Below are 19301 nucleotides of genomic sequence, written 5' to 3' on the forward strand. Positions count from 1 at the left end.
CTAGTATTAGGAATCAAGTGCTGTTCTTCATCATTATGGTTAGCAGCTCTTTTAAATTATATATAAACCAGTATGTCAGTAAAAATGTAAATGTATGTATATATGTATATATATGTATATATATATATCCTGGTTACTCTCTAAAATGTACTAACTTAGGTACAAATTAAAATGTACTAACTTAGGTACAAATTAATTTCCTATTTCTTAATCTTTAACATGCAATAAAATGATAAGCTATTTCCATGCAATTATTCAAGAAAAGAGTATTATTTAAAATTAAGAGAGTTACAAATAATTATATATATATATACAATTTTTGTGTGTAATTACAAAAACTTACATATACTTCAAAATATACATTTTCATATTCTGAAATTGGAATAGGGTTGTTCAACTCTGTAAATTATCACAGAAAGTACTGAATTGTACACTTTCAATGGGTAAACTTCATGGTATATAAATTACATCTCGTTAAGCTGTTTTTAAAAACATACATTTTTTAAAATATTCTTTGCAACATGCACACACACCACACCCTGTCTTAAAATTAACTGGAAATAAGTCCAGGCAAATAAATGTCTTTCATAAAATGCATTTATAGTAGTCATGTTAGAAATAAAAACACACCCAAAAATCTCTGAGAAAAATTATTTTATTAGACCGAATATCTCCATTACATTTCAGTGTAATTAAAGTCTCCCCAAAAGGACAGGCCCATCTGCACTTCCATGCTTTGTTAGTTATCCAGATTAATGGTGAACTAATGCCGTCAGTACACTGGGTGGTGTCGTTCCTTAGTATATTTTAGTTGTGAGAAGAAGGATCTGGTTGGTTGTACCCTACCATTGAAATATGATTTTGTGCTTCTCTGACATGTCTCAGACCAGGTGTATCTAAAATCAGACTTGGTCTACCTTTCATCTGTTTTTGGTCCTGAGTATATTTTACCTGCAAAGTAAATAGTAGAACATACTTAACAATAAGACAATTATAATAAAAAAAAAAGCATTACATAACTTTTCCAAGCTTTCCAAATGAGTGAAACATATACAACATATTATAAATTATTTCCCAGGTAATCTGTTCAGTGAATTAACATTTTGTTTTAGAAGAGCAATCCAAAATTTTACTCTCAAAGGTCTCCTTTAAAGACTACAGTAAAAATGACCTAAATCTCTCTATCGACTGAAAACACATGCGTAAATAAGCAACATCCACTAACAACGCAGTCTGTAAAAGTGGTTACCATACTTAAACTAAACAGGGAAAATCCAAAACTGAACGGAACCTAAATTTACTTTTCTGTTTCTGTATTTCCCCATGTCCCACCATAACACTATTAAGGAATACAAACCAAGCTTCCCTCTATTTCCTTTTATTTTTCCCTTCCGTAGAGGACAAGAAACAATGAGGAACAAACCTAGTTTCCTTCTAAGCAGCTACAACTTAAAGGTAATTTAGGTTGAATTCAGTCAGCATCTCTGGACAGAAATGCCACTGGAGAGCTATAAATTGTAAAACCTAAATGCTGATTCCCCAGGCTCAGAACTCTTCTTGACAGACCAGGTGTATCTGAACCCTGGTATTTGTGAAGCTGATTATGTACGAGACTAGGCTACCAATCATTGCAGACCTGAGTGCACGTGTGCACTTCGGAACTGAAGCCCTGACATTCACTAAGAGAAAGCATACAATCCACATAAGACACTGACATGCACCATGGGACCTTAATGAATAACTGATTTCTATAATAAATGTACATACAATTTTTTTCCTGTAAGTCCTTACTTTGGAGTAATGACTCAGTTCTTATTTTCCTTTGCAGAGAGCATTTAACAATCCACATTCAAGAGACTACATCTGAAAAATGATAATTACTTAACGCATCAAAGACTTTATCACTTTCAAAGACACTGGCTGAAATAACATGAATCATTGTTTAAATGAACATAACATAGTTTAAAATTAAACTTTAAATGTAACTGTTGGTCACATCTGGAAATATCAATGAAGGGCTGCAAGAAAACATAAATGTGTACAGTGGCAGCGTTTGGAAGTCATCTGAAATAACACATGTACTTATTGCATATATCCCAAATGTTTCTTGAAAATAGGTTTTGTTTTCACAAGAAAAAAATAGGATTGCAAGTAGTAAGTGATTCATGAAACATCCTTTGTGATAGTCCAAAACGAATAGAACCAACTTGCCGAACTAATGTTTTCTTGATTCTTCTTCACTCTTTCCATTTCAGGAGTTACACTTAAAGCAGTAGCTCTTCCCAGCTGACCTTTGTAATAAACCTAGCATTTCAGGGAACAAAAAATAGAGTATTGTGAATCATTTCAACTAAATAAGAGACTCACAGTATTTATTTTAAAGACCTAGCCAAGGAGAAGAAATTATGAAAAAAGAGGGTGCTTTCAGAGGTCTAGTCATATTTAAAATGCTTGCATCTTAAATCAATCCATTTAAATTCATCCCATAGCAGTGCGTCACTGCTAATGAAATAACTGTGAATGTATTCAAATATAGGGGCATACCATCAGTAAAGCTATAGGAAACATTTTATCACAAAGGAAGATGATAAAAACCGTCTTCGTGGATATTACTTAAAGGCACTCCTATCCACAGAGATTGGTATTAGACTATCACGGTTTCTCAGTGATTAACTGCGGCAGAATTTTTTAAAGGATGTCTTCAAATAGGTGATCATGGTCATGCATAAAAAGGCCGGCGTGCTTCCCACTCCTCCAGTCCTCCTGCCCTCCGCAACAACCATGGCCCTTCTTGAGAGGAACGGAGTCACATCAAGTGTGACTCTAAATACATCAGGAAAAGGTGAGCATCTACTTGTCCAAAACGTAGTTGTTAGGAAAAGTGCTCAACAATAACCTGCCTCCACTCTACAATCCGGTCAAATGACTTGAAAGGTTTGAGGAATATAAAGTTTCTTTGGACCTAACAGATTTCCAGATTTCCTCTTCCAAAGACACCATCTATATGGTAATGACTTTCAAAAAGGATTCTCTCAGTGAACTATGTCCATGGATTACATAAACAGAGAGGAGTTAGAGCAGGCCAGGGGTTAGCGTCTAAGTGAAAACTGACAGCCCTAATCAAGTGCCCCTAAAACGGGCCTGTCCCGTGTGACCTATTTAGCCATGCACGCTTTGTAATGTCTCCCCAGACACTATCCAATAATAATGGAATAACAGCTGGGAGTGGGCTGGACAGGCTAGAGAGTAAGAAGGTACACAGGTAAGGCCACGATGCCAGGAGCTCCCGCTGTGTCCCTTTGAGGAACCACACCTACCATAAACATGAAGAAAAGATAACAGAGATAACACAAAAACCTGCAGACAAAAATCAAATGAGGAAAAAAAAAATCAAACGGGCATGTCCTTGGAAACTCTGGTGCAGGAATGCCTGGCTGGACCCACAATACCTAATACCCTGAAACCTCTCAAATAAACGTGTAGTCAGTTGAGAGCAGAATTCAATATCAACTCAAGGTCATGAACAGTTTGTAAACATAATCCTTTCATTGACATGTTGACAATACATTTGATATCATAAGAAAGAAGTTGCTAAGATCACACATTGCTGATGTTCCTCTGGTTTTCCTTAACTCTCTTCAGCTCTGGTAGGTCAGAAATGGTGGTGGCCTGTTTGATCTCTCCTTTGTATTTTACCTGTGGGAGATAAATAAGAATTTTGATAGACAGCAGACCCAAATACCACAGAGGATGAACCTCAAAATTAACTCTATCGTTTTATACATTTTTTTCCACAATTGATATGTACCAACTTTCCTGTTCACATCTACCCCGGATTCTGATTCGTCTGACTTAGCAGGCTCAAGCGTTGGTGGTGCTTCTTAAAAATGAATTTTTAATAAACAATTTGCTGTTCAATATCAAAACTAACTGCAAAATGTCCAGGATGAAAAGTAAGGGAAATATAAGGGGGAAACATCCGAATGAAGTCATTACAAGAGAAGAACAGAGAGGCCGCCACGGCAGCCTGGGAAGGCCAGTGACTTTCTTGCTGACCCTAAGGCTTCAATTTTCAAAGAAAGCTAAAGGGGTTGGTGGGGGAGCAAAAAAGATGAAGGGATTAAAAAGTACAAACTGCCAGTTATAAAAATAGTCAAGGGGATGTAAAATATAAAGTATAGGGAACTAAATCAACAATATCGTAGTAACCAGGTATGGTGACAGACGGGTACTCTATTTATCATGGTGATCACTTTGTAAGGTATATAAATGTCAAATCACTATGTTGTACACCTGAAACTAATATTATATGTCAACTATAATTTTAAAATTAATTAACTTTTTTGTTTTCTAATTCTCAGGAACTGGAAAATCTGTCTTATTCTCCATGACTCAGTCAAATCCCACTCTTACAGGTACAGGATAGGTGATAGAAATCCCAGGTGAAATTTCACATACACTGTTTCCTTATTTGATATTCTGCGTCCTCATTATTCTTACTTTTATTATTCTGGAATCTCTGTGAGTTTGAGGCCAAGAATGGTTTTGTTTTCTTACAGTTGGTGGCTAGAAGAATACTTAGCGTGTATCAGGGGCTATAATAAATGTCTGCTGAATGAATGAATAAATTCAGACAAAAAAATGAAAGAAAAAGAAGAGCTAAAGATCCCTCACTCCCACTACCCTCCAGAAACACTATACAGACAAAACAGTGTTCACCCTGATTTTCTCCTCCACCTGGGAGAAACCCCTGAAATAATAAAGTCTTTCAAAATTACCTGTTTAGAAGAAGGAGGTTATTGTTTATATTGGTAAAAGTTCCATAAGAGGGTCAAAAACCTGGGAAAAATAACTATGGGGGGCATTTTTTAAAGGATTTCGGAATTCCAGGAAGCTTGGGTTCAAATCCCAGCTCTGCTCTTATAAAATGTGGGTCCCTGGCATGTCCTCTGACCTCCCCAAGCCTCAGTCTCGCACACCTATAAACCAGGGAAATTTTGCCAACTTCATGAGTTCACATAAGACATTCCGTATAGGGTGTACATTAGTGGTACCTCATGCCTGTGAATTATCCTTGCTTTATTAGCAACAGAATACTGAATGATCGAATAATGTTTTCTGTTTTATTTATAAGGCCCTCTGCCCTGACAGATGTCTTAGAACCCCAATCAAGCCAGCTCTTCTTTTCCCCTAATCCAGTAGATAATTTTTTTTCTTAGATTCACAACAGACCCACTGCTCTCCAGGTCCTTACCTGGATACAGTCTTAGAGACTTACCAACTAAACGATGAGGTCCATGAGGAGAGGAGCTGGGTCGTATCCATTTTTGTGTACCAGGATAATGCCTGGTGCATTGGAGTGTTTAATGAAGATTTCCCGAATAAGTAAACATGGCTAAATTATGAAAAGACATCCCAACTTTCCTGGACTCACACGGCAGGGCCACAGTTCATGACTTTACAAGTTTGACTATGAAAAGGACCATCTACTACACAGAGGGTTCAAGGCTTTCAAAGAGCATCATGGAGAATAAAAATACGTAATGTTTGATACAATATGAGAAAACAGACACAACTTGCCGTGCTCAGCTGCTCCTGGTTCCTCCTCACTCTCTCTATCTCTGGTGTCATGCTTACTGGAGTTGCCTTGCAACATGGCTCTTTGTACTGCAGCTGGGAGACAAGGTGCAGGGTAGCGTGAGGTTACGGGAAGGAGACGTGCACCCACGTACTGATCAGATTAGAAGAAACGTACAGAGCCACAGAGCATTCATTAAACTCTTCACTGGGGCTGCTAAGGGACATCATATGGATCCCAGACTAAGCTTTTTCTTGTCCAAATGTTTTGAATTCCACCTTTGGTTGTTATTCTTCCAATTGTATCATGTATTCAGTCCTATCAGAAATAATAAACAATCCTTTCTGCGAATTCATTTCTTCATAGCACTAAAGCAACATTTATCAAATTACCATTTCATACTTAAAAAGAATCATTCTGCACTCTTCTCATTAGACAGGAGGCTCACACCATTCGTACGCTTGCAACTTAGTGACAAATGGTCATCATATAAAGAAACCCTGAACCTCAAAGTTTCCTTTCCTGCAAACTTCCAGCACTGGAAGGCCAGCCCTCTGACCTAGCAGTATGGACATCTTCCTGACGTACTGCATAGAGGTACCCTTTCCTAGTCAGGGGATCAGACCCAGCACTTGTGGTCAGCTCTCACAGCAATTCCATAACATCCTAGAAAATCAGTGAGCATCCAACACAGAGAAAAAGAATGGTATGTCCGTCAAATACATTTTTGACAGGCACATGTAAAATTCAAGGTTAAAATCCCATTATAAGGAACACCATAGGAACAGTCTCAGTAATTGCTTAGAGTTAAATTTAGTGTCAGGGAATGTTTTTTCCCCCCAAGAAATCACCAGGCCTACGGGGCCTGCGGATACAATGGACTTGAGACTCCCACTCTCAGCAGTGAACGTGCAAGTGAAGAGACATTTGATAAGCTTCGAAAATAAATGACAAAGGGACAGGCCTCTGCCACAATGTGCAACTTTCTTTGTGCTATGGATGTAGTTTGAGAGTGTAGGCCGATTCCATGTCTGGGATGACTGACTGAGTTCGAGTGAGGAAAGGTCCAGTGTAATCTCTGTTGATGGCAAAACATGAGGAGACCACTCTGGATAGAGCCCAGAGAACAGCATTGTTGATGTAGAGACTGTTACAGTCAATTTCTAGTGGATGTAAGTTTGGAGACATAAATCTGATATGGAGACTGTTCATACCTTGCATTCATCCATTTACGAACATGCTAAGTGCTTTACAGATGAGATCGTATTTACTACTCTAGTCCCTGTGCTATAAATAACGAAATTGAGGCATGGAGAGGTTGGTGACTTAGAAAGGTTATACAACACATAAGGTCTGGAGCTGGGATGGAAACAACAATCCAGGGTCCATGCTCTTTACCCACTGTTTCCACTGTTACCCAAATTTCCGCCATTTGCACGTCACTTACCAAATGCCATTTCAGAGCACAACTGTACTGTCATTTATAGTATTATTTTTTCATTTAACTATTGCTTTCAAATAAAGTTGTTTTTAAGAGAGTATTATGTTTCTATGATAAATTGAAAACTACCGTGTTTCCCCCAAAATAAGACCTAGCCGGACAATCAGCTCTAATGCGTCTTTTGGAGCAAAAATCAATATGAGACCCAGTCTTATTTTGCTATAAGAACCAGTCTAATATAATATAATATAAATATAATATATAATATAATATAATATAATATAATATAATACAATACCAGGTCTTATATTAAATTTTGCTCCAAAAGACGCATTAGAGCTGATTGTCTGGTTAGGTCTTATTTTGGGGGAAACATGGTAGTAACCTTTCTTTTTTAAAAAGGGACACATTAAGACAATTTAATCACTAAGTCAAGACCTGATCATTGGCACGCCACTTAACAACACAGGGACACTGTGGGACTCCCAAATGTCTCCTTATGACCTGGATCACTTCTTTCTCCACCACCATCTCGTGCCACCCTTCACCCCACGTACCCATCACACTAAGCCTTCTCCTCCTTGAACAAGCCTTTCATTCATATTCAATTTGCTCTGCCAGGAAGGCCCTTCCTCACGAAATCCACCATAAACCTTTATTAATTCTTTAACATCTCAGTCAAATGTTACTCTTCCTCAAAGGGTTTTCCTCTCTCTCACTGACACAGCTTTCCTTCTCTGCATTTCTACAAGACTTTGCAAGAGGAATTATTACTTATTATTAAATGATATATCACATGTAAAGTACTCAAAAAGCACAGCAAACTCCCAATAAATATTACTTATTGTTATAACACATAAACAGTGCATAATTGTTATTTATTCCTATGTCCGTTTCTCCTAGAGACTTGGAGAATATTCACAGCCCTTAACCTTAGGGTGTACCTCACTCATTTTTGAATTCTTCCAAAAGAAGAGCATCGTAGGAATTTAATAACATGTTTTTGTTTTTTATTTTAAATAAACAAACGCATGTGAAGCATTGAGCTAGGTATAATAGAGAACAAGGTTGTGTGAAATCTTATCTCCACCTTTCAAGAACTGGCCCTCCTGCAGTGGTATCATTGTGATGACACTTCCCCTGTGTCAGTGTCACGCCCTCACTAGATAGTGCCAGGCAATAAAAGAGAAAACAATACTTAGAGAAATATGATCACACATTGCTGATGTTCTTCTGGTTTTCTTTAACTCTCTTTAGCTCCGGAGGATCAGAAATGGTTGTTGCCTGTTTTATCTCTTCTTTGTATTTCACCTGCATAATTTATTTTTAAAAATAATGTAAGTTTTATTCAACGTTAAGGTTTAAGAAACAGTTAAGAAAAAAAAAAAAGAAAAGAAAAGAAACAGTTAAGAATTCTTCATTTGTAACTATGGCATACTTGAATTTTTATAATTCCAACATTAATTTTCCTTCAATGAGAACACAAATTTTTATTTTATCTGATACTTCCAGGATTCCTTTTATACACAGTGCGACTAAGTCCATTTCTATTCATCTATCCATCACCGTAGGAGTGTTTTAATTAAAGTAAGCAAACATTGCTTATGGAAATTATTTTTATCATTAGGTAGATGCACCAAAAAACCTTGGAGATGATCTTAAGTAATATAATAATTTGTTATTTTCTATCCAAAATGAAGTTTTTATTTATTAATGTTAATTAAATTTTACCACGTATTTAAAGGCAAAAGTCAACTTGTATTACCTACAGAGTCTTGGGAACACTGCTTACCTGACTGAGAGCACTCAAATTATCCAAAATAAGAAAAAAAAAAAAGAAGAAGAAGAAGAGAAAGGGGGCGGTGGAGGGATATACTAAAAGCAAAGGCCTCTGTGTCCTGATCTCCATAGAAAAGCCAGAGGCACAAAGCCAGCAAGTGTCTTCTACATACACACCATGTTATGTAAAGTCAACCTATACAGCCTGTCATCCCCTTCATTCAAAAGCTCCTCCTTTAAATTTATTTAGAGGTACGTCTACTCAACAGATGGTAGTGCCAGTGTACAGTCACGCATGGGACAAGAACCAGCTCTTTAACTTATGAAATGTTTAGTGATGCCATCACATCAGGTGGTAATTTAATGTCTAAAATTGAAGGGACGATTGGAGGATTGGATCCAAGAAAAAAGACACACATATGTCTTTATATGTATGAAAATATAGGCTAGACTTAAGAGGCACACATTGAAATTTAACAAAGGGTTAAATCTACACAAAACCTATTTTAGGAATTACTTGGTAATGTTTAAAATGATTAAGGCCAAAATCTACGTGGACAGTCAAAAAAAAGTGGTTCCTAAATATCTCAGGTATCATCTATGTCTTAGATTCTGGGAATTTAATGAGTAATAATGCTAATATGAGTCCAGATCCGAAACAGTTAAATCGAGAGTACAATGAAACAGGCTACCCCTAAGTAAGATTCAAAAATAGTTCTTAGAGAAAGCTAATAGCTAAAAGGCTTGTACTTTGGAGGTGGAAAATGTCGAGATCTTTAAATGTTAGAGAATCGTATCTTGGTTTGACAGAACTAGCTAATCTTGAAAGGGCAACTTTCTATTTGAATACTAAGCAGGAGTTTATGGCCCAACCACATAGAGATACAGAACTATGCATTTATTGTTTGCTAGAAGAGGCAGTGGGAAGCTGGGAGAAGAAATGATATACTGTACCACTCTGTGTGATTTTCCTCGGGTGAGAAGTTAAATATGATTAAAGACGAACATTTTTGTTTCCCATACGACTCTCAACTAATCAAAATGGCACAGTCATTTCACTGTAGGCAATAGAACTGCATGCTACAGAACATTTATAACATTATATTCCAGTACATTGATGGGTACACTTCAAATATTATCATTTGAAAGTGAAGGAAACAAACATTTTACACTTCTCTGCCAAACTAATTTCTCTCCCAGACCTGAGTGTTGCCTGTGACAGGCTCCATCCATGGTGGATCAGAACACATTTATAAAGCTCATCATTAGACCCCTCTCCTTCTGCTTTCTGCAGGAGATGGCTTCATTCATGCTACAGAGATTTCATTGCACTAGTATTCTGTAGATTTTTCAATCAATTCATTTTGAAGCATGTTTTACTACAGCATTACTTTGCCTTTCCTACTCTTTATCCACAAATGGCAGGGCACGCTAATATTCTAGGATGCCACGTCACTACTCGACTTCCTGACAGATGAGTCGAATTGAGCAGTTCTACTTGGATTAGTTAAAGAAAGGCTCTGCCTCCAAGGATGAAGGTGAAGAGAAAGGTTAAGAAAACGACTTAAAGAAAGAACCCTTTGACTTCCTCAAGAAGAAACTGAATATACCAAATATACATGGAAGAATACCTACTGGGTAAGGATAGCAATTATCCAGTATGAATGGCAGGCATTGAATGGAGAAGTTTGTACTTAAAACTTTAAGCACCTCCTCTACCTTTCCCCCTAGCTCAAGGGGAATTGGCGGGTAAGTTACTTTATAAATTATAGTGAGGGTGTACGTTTTTTTTTTTGTTCTTTTTTTCCACTGGAAGCTGGAAGAAGTAGAAGGCAAATGGGGCCTTTGAAACCTTCTCTTAAGCACTAAATAAATGTTCTAGGGCCTTTAATTATTTTCCAAGGTAAAATTCCTTTCTTTCAAGTTGTGAAGAGATACTGAAATTACCCTTTCTCTAAAAATTTAACACAATTAAAATTCTGTTAAAAAAGATGAAATCTAATCCTAGATTTCATGAGTGTACTATTAAAGTGATCTATCTCTCAGGCAGTATGATATATCAAGATGAAAGGTTCAAGGGGAACCAGGCTACAGTTTTCCTTCTGAAAGTAAGAACTTTGATAGCTGATGAAATAGCATGTCAACAAAGTGAAGAATACAAGAAAAACTCAGCCAGTTTGGTAAAGAACAAAAAACATTTATCGAACTTATGTTTGCTTTTGGAAGGATAATTGATGCCATGGAGAACTTAATTCAACATAATTCAGTCTAATTTTCTCATCTTCCACTTATTCATCAACCACCCCACATCTCTCCGCCTCTAACAACATCCACCCCTCTCAAACACAAAGCAAAACAGAAAACAAAAGTGCTCTACAGAAAAATAGAATAATTATAAGACAGTCATGAGAACAGAACTACTCCTTCTCTTGACACACAGTAATCCAGTAGGCCCTCATTGGGGTTGGGAGAGTACGATATAAGAGAGGTTTTCTTGCAAAAGTTAGAAATCTGGAATGCCATGGAATCAAAGGAGATAAGGGCCAGAATAGCCTATTTCTCTGACCCTGTTTTCCCCAAGACTCCACTTCTGAACACAACCTTCCTATGTAGTCCTAGAGGTACCGGCCCAACGTACCAGAGGGTTAGCATTTGCCAATTTATTAGAAAGTAGAAAACATCCCAGAACTCCTCAGACTTAATAGAATCTATATTTTAATGACACCTTTGCTTAACTACTAAATGAGCTAATTCTACATTAAAATACTGACTGTGTGGTCAATTATTATAGTTTTAGAATTCAAGTTCATGCACCCATTAAACATAGACCCAATCTCTTAATTAACAGTACTGAAATAATTCCTATTCCTCAAAATAAAAATGTGAAAGTTTAGAAAGTGGTTACAAACTAGTAAATTCCTAGATATATTATCAGTGCAAATAATCAATGACTAGGAAAGAAATCACTTCATATGACTATTTGCATCCTCAAGGTAAAATCTATGTGGAAGATTGTGACTTCTTTTCTGAGCGAAATTTTAAAATTCAGTCAAAAATAACTGTAGCCTGTTCCAAAGAAGAAAATCAGAATTTGTAATTCTAAAATAATCACAATAAATTATAATCTGTAAGAACATTTGATATTCTTATTAAAGAAATAAAGATAACACATGAGAGAGGAAATTCAAGTAATGCAACAAAAAGATGATGAGAGGAAAAGGCCCTCCCTACAAAATAAAATTTCAAGGAGGCAACTGAAAAGAAATAATGGCTACTCACCGCACTGATGTTTTGTTGAGTTGCTTTAATTCTCTGAATTTCGGGAGTATCTGCCACAATAGAATAGTTAGAAAGCATCTTCTCTGCTTCATCTTTATACTTTTTCTAGAGACAGAAACCGTTAACGTGAATCTGAAACTCTGTGTGTGCGCGTGTGCACACATGTGCACATGTGCACATGTGAGAGACACAGAGACAGAGAGAAGATAGTAATGATACAACCTCCAATTCTACTACATCACATGGCTGCTGTCAGTTACATCTCATGAATCAAAGCAGTTGTTGATGCAATAGCAAATATAAAAGGAATACGCAAACAGAGTAAGCCAACAGTCCAGGGAGCAGCCTCACCTCTGCCGAGGCAATGGTTCCCACGGCCTCAGGAGGTCCATCCACGGCCTCCGGAGGACTTGACCTCTATGCCACCCACTCCTGTGTATAGAACCTACTCTTCCACGCGCAGTTCCTTCCCCTGTTCAAAGTTGCCTCATAGCTCCCACAAGTAACCTGGCTCTCTATACCTACTTGCTTTCATGGTTCTGGATCTATGTTCTGCTTCCTACTTTAGATAAAGATACATTTGATGAAGGGAAAGGTACTAGTATTTTTGTAGTTGAGATAAAAGTCACAATATTCTGTCTACTGAAGTACTACTATGAGCTCTGATACAAGTTGGGCAATACCTTCTACTAGTACCAGCATTTATATAATACTTACTATGTAATGGGTATTATTCTAAATATTGAACACACATTAGCTCCTTCAATTAACCCTGCAAGCAGATACTATCATTATTCCTTCTTACAGATGGGGAAACTGAGTCATTAACTAAGAAGTGTCACAACTAGGATTTAAAATCAGGCACTCTCATTCCAAAATCAGCAACGTTAACCATCATGGCATACTGTTGCTTGTTAGGAAAGGTAATTATTATTCATGTTGAAATGCACCACAGCATCATTATGTCTTCTTAAGAATTCCATTGAATCCAAAATAATTCAAATTCCTTAAAATCAGAAGTATCTTTGTGTGATACTCAAAAAATCAACACTGTTAAGTCAAAGAAGCAGGAATTCTGACAGCTCAGGCATCACTTCCTCCAGGAAGCCTTAATTCTTGAATCCTTTACTTTCTGGTAGTGGATATCATGGTTTGTAATACTCTATTTGCATGGGTATTTGATTATTAGATTAGCCTGGAGTTTCCCCAAGGGCAAAACCATATCTAATTTTGCAGGTAAACAGGTGCTGGGGAAGTATTTGCTGAATGAATGAATGAGCTTGGTATTCTTGAGACAGCAACTTCTCTCCAGTGACTCAAATCACCATTTGTCTGTTTCAGATATTTACCTAGGATATGAGTTCAGCTGATAGAGTTAGCGCCAACTTCAAGTTCACGTGCCACCATGACACACTGAGGACAGAGGAATATGAACTTCAGGACATGCCAACTGCTGTGTCATTCAAGGAGGGTGAGAAGCGGACAACTCCTTTGATAGTTGACTCTCCTATCTTGATACTCATTTTGAACCAGCATTTGTTTAGACTCTTCGCTTATGGTTTAGCCAGAATTTTAACAAATTTGGTAAAATTTTGTTAGAAGCTATTTTCAGCATAAATCCCATTAACCGAATTTAATTCCTTGGGCAGTATTCCATAACCATTTTTTTTTTCATTCTCTTCTACTATTTTTGCCCAAATCAGATTTTAGTTCTTTTTCTATTAAATATTTTCTTTTGTGGTCATTATTTCTCCCATATCCAGTTTTTCTAGAGGATGTGACAGGTTTTTGGCAGATTAAATTTTACCACGAAAACTTAATTCTTAATTTTTAGTTAATATTCACTTTCACCTTACACCTTGAGCAGTTTTATTCACTCTTAGTTTTAGTTGGAGCTGATTATTTTAATGATAATATTCATTATAAAATGGGTAAAATACAACTCATTTGCTATCTTGTTTTTGTAGTGTGAACATTAAAGTCAAGTGTCCAATAGCATTAAAAAAAAAAGGTCAAAATGCCCTTGGACTCCAAACAGGGGGCCCCTAGCAGAGGAGCTCTGACATTGAATAATGTCTGTTGAATTGAATCTGCAGCAGTTGTCCCTTTTACTAACGAGGCTAATTATCTTTGGCCAGTGGTTCTTTTACAATAGAGCACACTGACTTTGAATACAGTGTGCTCAAAAAGGTATCAATCATAGAACTGCACAAAACACATGGTGACTGGGTATCAGAATACATCCTTCTGAGCATCTTCATTTTCTACCAACCTGGCTATATATTTCAGACGCCCTCTTGGCTCGAAGCATATCGGGAATGTCCATGCTCACTTGCATTCCTTTCCCTTTGATTTCAGTTTCTAAGTCTTTCTTATATTCTTTCTAAAAGAACAGAAAATGATCTTCAGAGCTTTGCATAACTTCCCATAGCAATGTAGATATTCATGTGTTTGAATCTCAAAGCTACACATGTGGAAATACCATTTATATGCTTTCTATATGTAATTCAATGTGTGTGTTTTAAATTTTGTATGTCATTCATTTCTTACCTGGCTGGCCATTTCCGATGCTTTCTTAGCTCTCTGGATATCAAGAGTGTCTGTGCTCACCTGCATGCCCTTCCCTTTAATTTCAGTTTCCAGATCTCTTTTATAGTCTTTCTGTAGAAAATAAAACATGGAATTAGGGCCTAAAATAATTTGAAAAACTTGAGGTCATTTCAAAGTCAGGATCATGACTTTTGGAGATAAGCTGGACTTTTATTTTATTTATTTGTTCTTTTATTTCCATAGAACTATAAAATTTTAACTTGTGGTGGACTTGGAATGACTTGTAACGACTTACTTGCAAGTAATAAGAGGCTTTTTTTCTTACTAATTTGAATTAAGAAAGAGAACAGAGGAGTGATGTCATAAAAATGGCAATGTGAGGTGAGCCTCTTGAAATCTCCCCTAGAATTTACAACAAATTGCACAACTATAACTCACAAAGGATTCCCTGCACACCAGATAGGCAAGACGAAGAGGCTCACTACTGAAATCACCTAAAGGTGTGCAAATTGCGCGAGCGGGGGAGGAAGGAAGGGAGAAGTGCAGAGACAGAGATGGGGCCACGTGGGCACAGGACAAAGACCTAGCTCAGTGCTCCCAGCTCCCTGCATTCTGGAACAACCAAAGCTGCGAGAGAGGAAAGAATTCAGACTGCTAGGGATCCGCTTATGGCCCACAGGGCTGAGGGGACAGCATATAACATGGCTGAACCCAACGCTCACAGCAGAGACCTAGGAGCAAAGAAAACGGTGGTTTAAGCCCTCACTGCCGAGCACAGAATGGAAGCCATAGGCACTGAGACTAGTCGCCCCCTCACTACCCACCCAGAGCTCGCCCCACCCCAACCTGCCCGGTGCTAGAAGCGGAACAGTAGCAGTGTCAGATCAAAAGAACAGAATATTTGCAGTTCTGAGAACTGTGGTCCTGAGACACGAACTCGTAGCCCAACTAATTCTGGCGAAGGGGTGGAAGCTGTGGAAGCAGGACTGGCTGTGGTGGTGGTCGCTGCCATTGCTCTCGGCCACCTCTCACAACCTACCTTGTCCCTGCCCCCCCATCTGGGCAGATCCATGCAGGAGTAAACAGAGCTGCTGAAACATATGAGCTCTGAATCTGGTGAAAGAAGAGCTTTTGAACTTCAGAAACTCTCCATATCCCCCACGGAGGTGGTGCCCTATGACCCAGGTGAACTGTTCACAGAGGAGAAGCCCGCCTTCCAGGGAATCCCACCATGGTGTAAGAAGCCGGAATAGTGCAGAGAAAACATAACACCACACTGTGAGAGAGAATAAAAGGCTGCAGTCGGAGAGAAAATAAAACATGTTACCAATACCCTCTGGAAAACAAAAGAAAGACCTCTTTCTATCAAACTGTTGCAGAACCCACTCCTGCAGATGTCTAGGAAGAGAAATAATAAATCATTAATTGCCATGAATAACCAAGGCAACAAGACAGCTCAGAAAGAAAATGAAAAGTCTCCAGAAAAGGAACTTAAAGATATGGAAATACGTGACTTAAAAGAATGAAATAGCCAGCTTACGTAATAGAGTTGACCAGATGGAGGAAAGAATCAGTGACATTGAAGATAGAAATCTGGAAATGACAAAGATGGAAGAAGAAAGAGACTTGAGACCTAAAAGAAATGAAAGAACTCTACAAAAACTTTCTGATTCCAACAAAAAAGACAATCTAAGAATAATGGGCATACCAAAAGGAGAAGAAAGAGAGAAAACAGAGAGTATATTCAAACAAACAGTCGGTGACAACTTCCCAAACTTATGGAAAAACTGGATCCTCGAATCCTCGAAGCAGCAAATAGAACACCTAATTACCTCAACCCCAACAGGCCTTCTCCAAGGCACATTGTAGTGAAGCTGTCAAAAATCAACGACAAAGAAAGAATCCTCAAGGCAGCCAGGGAAAAGAAGATGGTAACCTACAATGGAAAGCCCATTAGATAATCATCAGATTTTTCAGCAGAAACTCTACAAGCCAGGAGGGAGTGGAACCAAATATTCAAACTATTGAAAGAGAGAAATTATGAGCCAAGAATAATATATCCAACAAAGGTATCCTTTAGATATGAAGGAGGAATAAAGACCTTTCCAGACATACAGATGCTGAGGGAATTTTCTAACACACGACCTGCACTACAAGAAAACTGAAGGAGGCTATTCAACCAGCATCAATAGGGATAATTTGTGGCAATCAAAACATAAAAGGGGGAGAGTAAAGGACTGAACCAGAATATGGGAATGGAGAAGGTAAGCATGCTGAAGAAAACGGAATACTCTAAATATCAAACTTTCTTTTACATAAACTTAATGGTATCCACTCAAAAAAAAAAATCCAGAACTGAAATATATAATGTAATAAAAGAAGAAACAGAGGGAAAACTCATAGAATACCACCACACTGAAATAATAGACAACAACAAAAAGGAAAAAAAACAATGGAGACACAGTCTTACCAGAAAACTAAAGATAGAATGACAGGAAATCCTCACATATCAATAATCACCCTAAATGTAAATGGACTGAACTTACCAATAAAAAGGCACATAGTAGCAGATTGGATCAAAAAACTAAGCCTAACCATATGCTGCCTCCAAGAGACACATCTCAGCTACAAGGACAAACATAGACTTAAAGGGTGGAAATTGACACTCCAAGCAAATGGTATCCAGAAAAAAATCAGGTGTAGCCATACTGATATCAGATGGAACAGACTTCAGGATAAAAAAGGTAACAAGAGACAAAGATGGACATTTCATAATGGTAAAGGGGACTATATAACAAGAAGACATAACAGTCATCCATATATATGCCCCCAATCAGGGAGCACCGAAATATACCAAACAACTACTAACAGAACTAAAGACAGAAATTGACCAAAACACAATTACAGTATGGGGCCTAAATACATCATTGACAGCTATGGATAGATCATCCAAACAGAAAATAAATAAAGAAATAGCAGCCCTAAATGACACATTAGATGAAATGCACATAATAGACATTTATAGAGCACTTCATCCTAAAACATCAGTTTTAGGTGTACATGGAACATTTTCAAGGATAGACCATATATTGGGACATAAAACTAGCCTCAGCAAATTTAAGAAGATTAAAATCATACCAAGCATATTCTATGATCACAAGGCTTTGAAATTGGATATCAATTGCAAAAAGAAAGCAGGAAAAATCACAAATACATAGAGATTAAACAACATACTTTTAAAGAACGACTGGGTCAAAGAAGAAATAAGAGTAGAGATCAAAAGATACATAGAAACAAATGACAATGAAAATACATCCTACCAAAATTTTGGGGATGCAGCGAAAGCAGTTTTAAGAGGAAAATTTATATTACAGACGTATCTCAAGAAACAAGAAAAAATCCAAATAAATAACCTCAAGTTACACCTTAAAGAACTAGAAAAAGAAGAATAAATGAAACCCAAGGTCAGCAGAAGAAAGGAGATAATAAAAATCAGAGCAGAACTAAATGAAATAGAGAACAAAAAAACAATAGAAAAAATTAATGTGACAAAGAGCTGGGTCTTTGAAAAGATTAATAAAATTGACAAACCCTTGGCTAGACTAAGATAAAAAGAAAAAAGACACTAATAAACAAAATCAGAAATAAAAGAGGGGAAATTACCACAGATGCCACAGAAATACAAAGGATCATCCAAGAACACTGTGAAAGACTATATGCAACCAAATTCAATCTCCTAGAAAAAATGGTCAAGTTCTTAGAAATGTACAGCCTTCCTAGGCTGAATCAGGAAGAATTGGAAAATCTAAATAGACTGATCACCAGTAAGGAAATTGAATCAATCATCCAAAACCTTCCCAAAAACAAAAGTCCGGAACCAGATGGTTTCTCTAGCGAATTCTACCAAACCTTCAAAGAGGATTTAATACCTGTCCTATTCAAACTCTTCCAAAAAATTGAAGAAGAGACAATACTCCCTAACTCATTTTATGAGGCCATCATTACCCTAATACCAAAACCTGGTAAGGATAACACAAAAAAAGAAAACTACAGACCAATATCTCTGATGAATACAGATGCAAAAATCCTAAACAAAATTGTAGCAAATTGAACACAAACAATGCATTAAAAAGATTATTCATCACGACCAAGTGGGGTTCATCCCAGGGGCACAAGGATGGTTCAACATTCGCAAATCCATCAATGTGATACATCACATAAACAAACAAAATAAAGGACAAAAATCATATGATTATATCAATTGATGCAGAAAAAGCATTTGACAAAATACAACATCCATTTATGATTAAAACACTTAATAAAATATAAGGTATAGAAGGAAAATAGGTATAGAAGGAAATGTTAAGGTATAGAAGGAAAATACCTTAACATAATAAAGGTCATATATGACAAACCCTCAGCTAATCTCATAATTAACGGTGAAAAACTGAAGCCCTTTGCTCTATGTTCAGGAACATGACAGGGCTGTCCCCTATCACCTCTGCTTTTCAACATAGTGTAGGAAGTCCTCGCCAGAGCAATCAGGCAAGACAAAGAAATAAAAGGCATCCAAATTGGGAATGAAGAAGTTAAATTGTCACTCTTTGCAGATGACATGCTGCTATATATAAAAAACCCTAAAGACTCTACCAAAAAGCTATTAGAAACAATAAA

General features: G+C 37.2%; 1 protein-coding gene across 1 annotated transcript in view; it reads right to left on the reverse strand.

The window, feature by feature from the left end:
* The window catches only part of NEBL (nebulette), a 114364-nt gene that overhangs the window by 31457 nt on the left and 63606 nt on the right, over positions 1 to 19301 (reverse strand). Inside the window, exons 15-22 of the mRNA XM_033100588.1 lie at positions 14628 to 14738; positions 14350 to 14460; positions 12078 to 12182; positions 8238 to 8330; positions 5581 to 5673; positions 3604 to 3696; positions 2212 to 2304; positions 847 to 951 (exon numbers count right to left, since the gene is read on the reverse strand). Coding sequence (XP_032956479.1) covers positions 847 to 951; positions 2212 to 2304; positions 3604 to 3696; positions 5581 to 5673; positions 8238 to 8330; positions 12078 to 12182; positions 14350 to 14460; positions 14628 to 14738 — 804 coding nt within the window. The remainder of the gene's footprint in view (positions 1 to 846; positions 952 to 2211; positions 2305 to 3603; positions 3697 to 5580; positions 5674 to 8237; positions 8331 to 12077; positions 12183 to 14349; positions 14461 to 14627; positions 14739 to 19301) is intronic.

Source organism: Rhinolophus ferrumequinum (assembly GCF_004115265.2).
Source record: "Rhinolophus ferrumequinum isolate MPI-CBG mRhiFer1 chromosome 5 unlocalized genomic scaffold, mRhiFer1_v1.p scaffold_110_arrow_ctg1, whole genome shotgun sequence".
Taxonomy (NCBI): Eukaryota; Metazoa; Chordata; class Mammalia; order Chiroptera; family Rhinolophidae; genus Rhinolophus; species Rhinolophus ferrumequinum.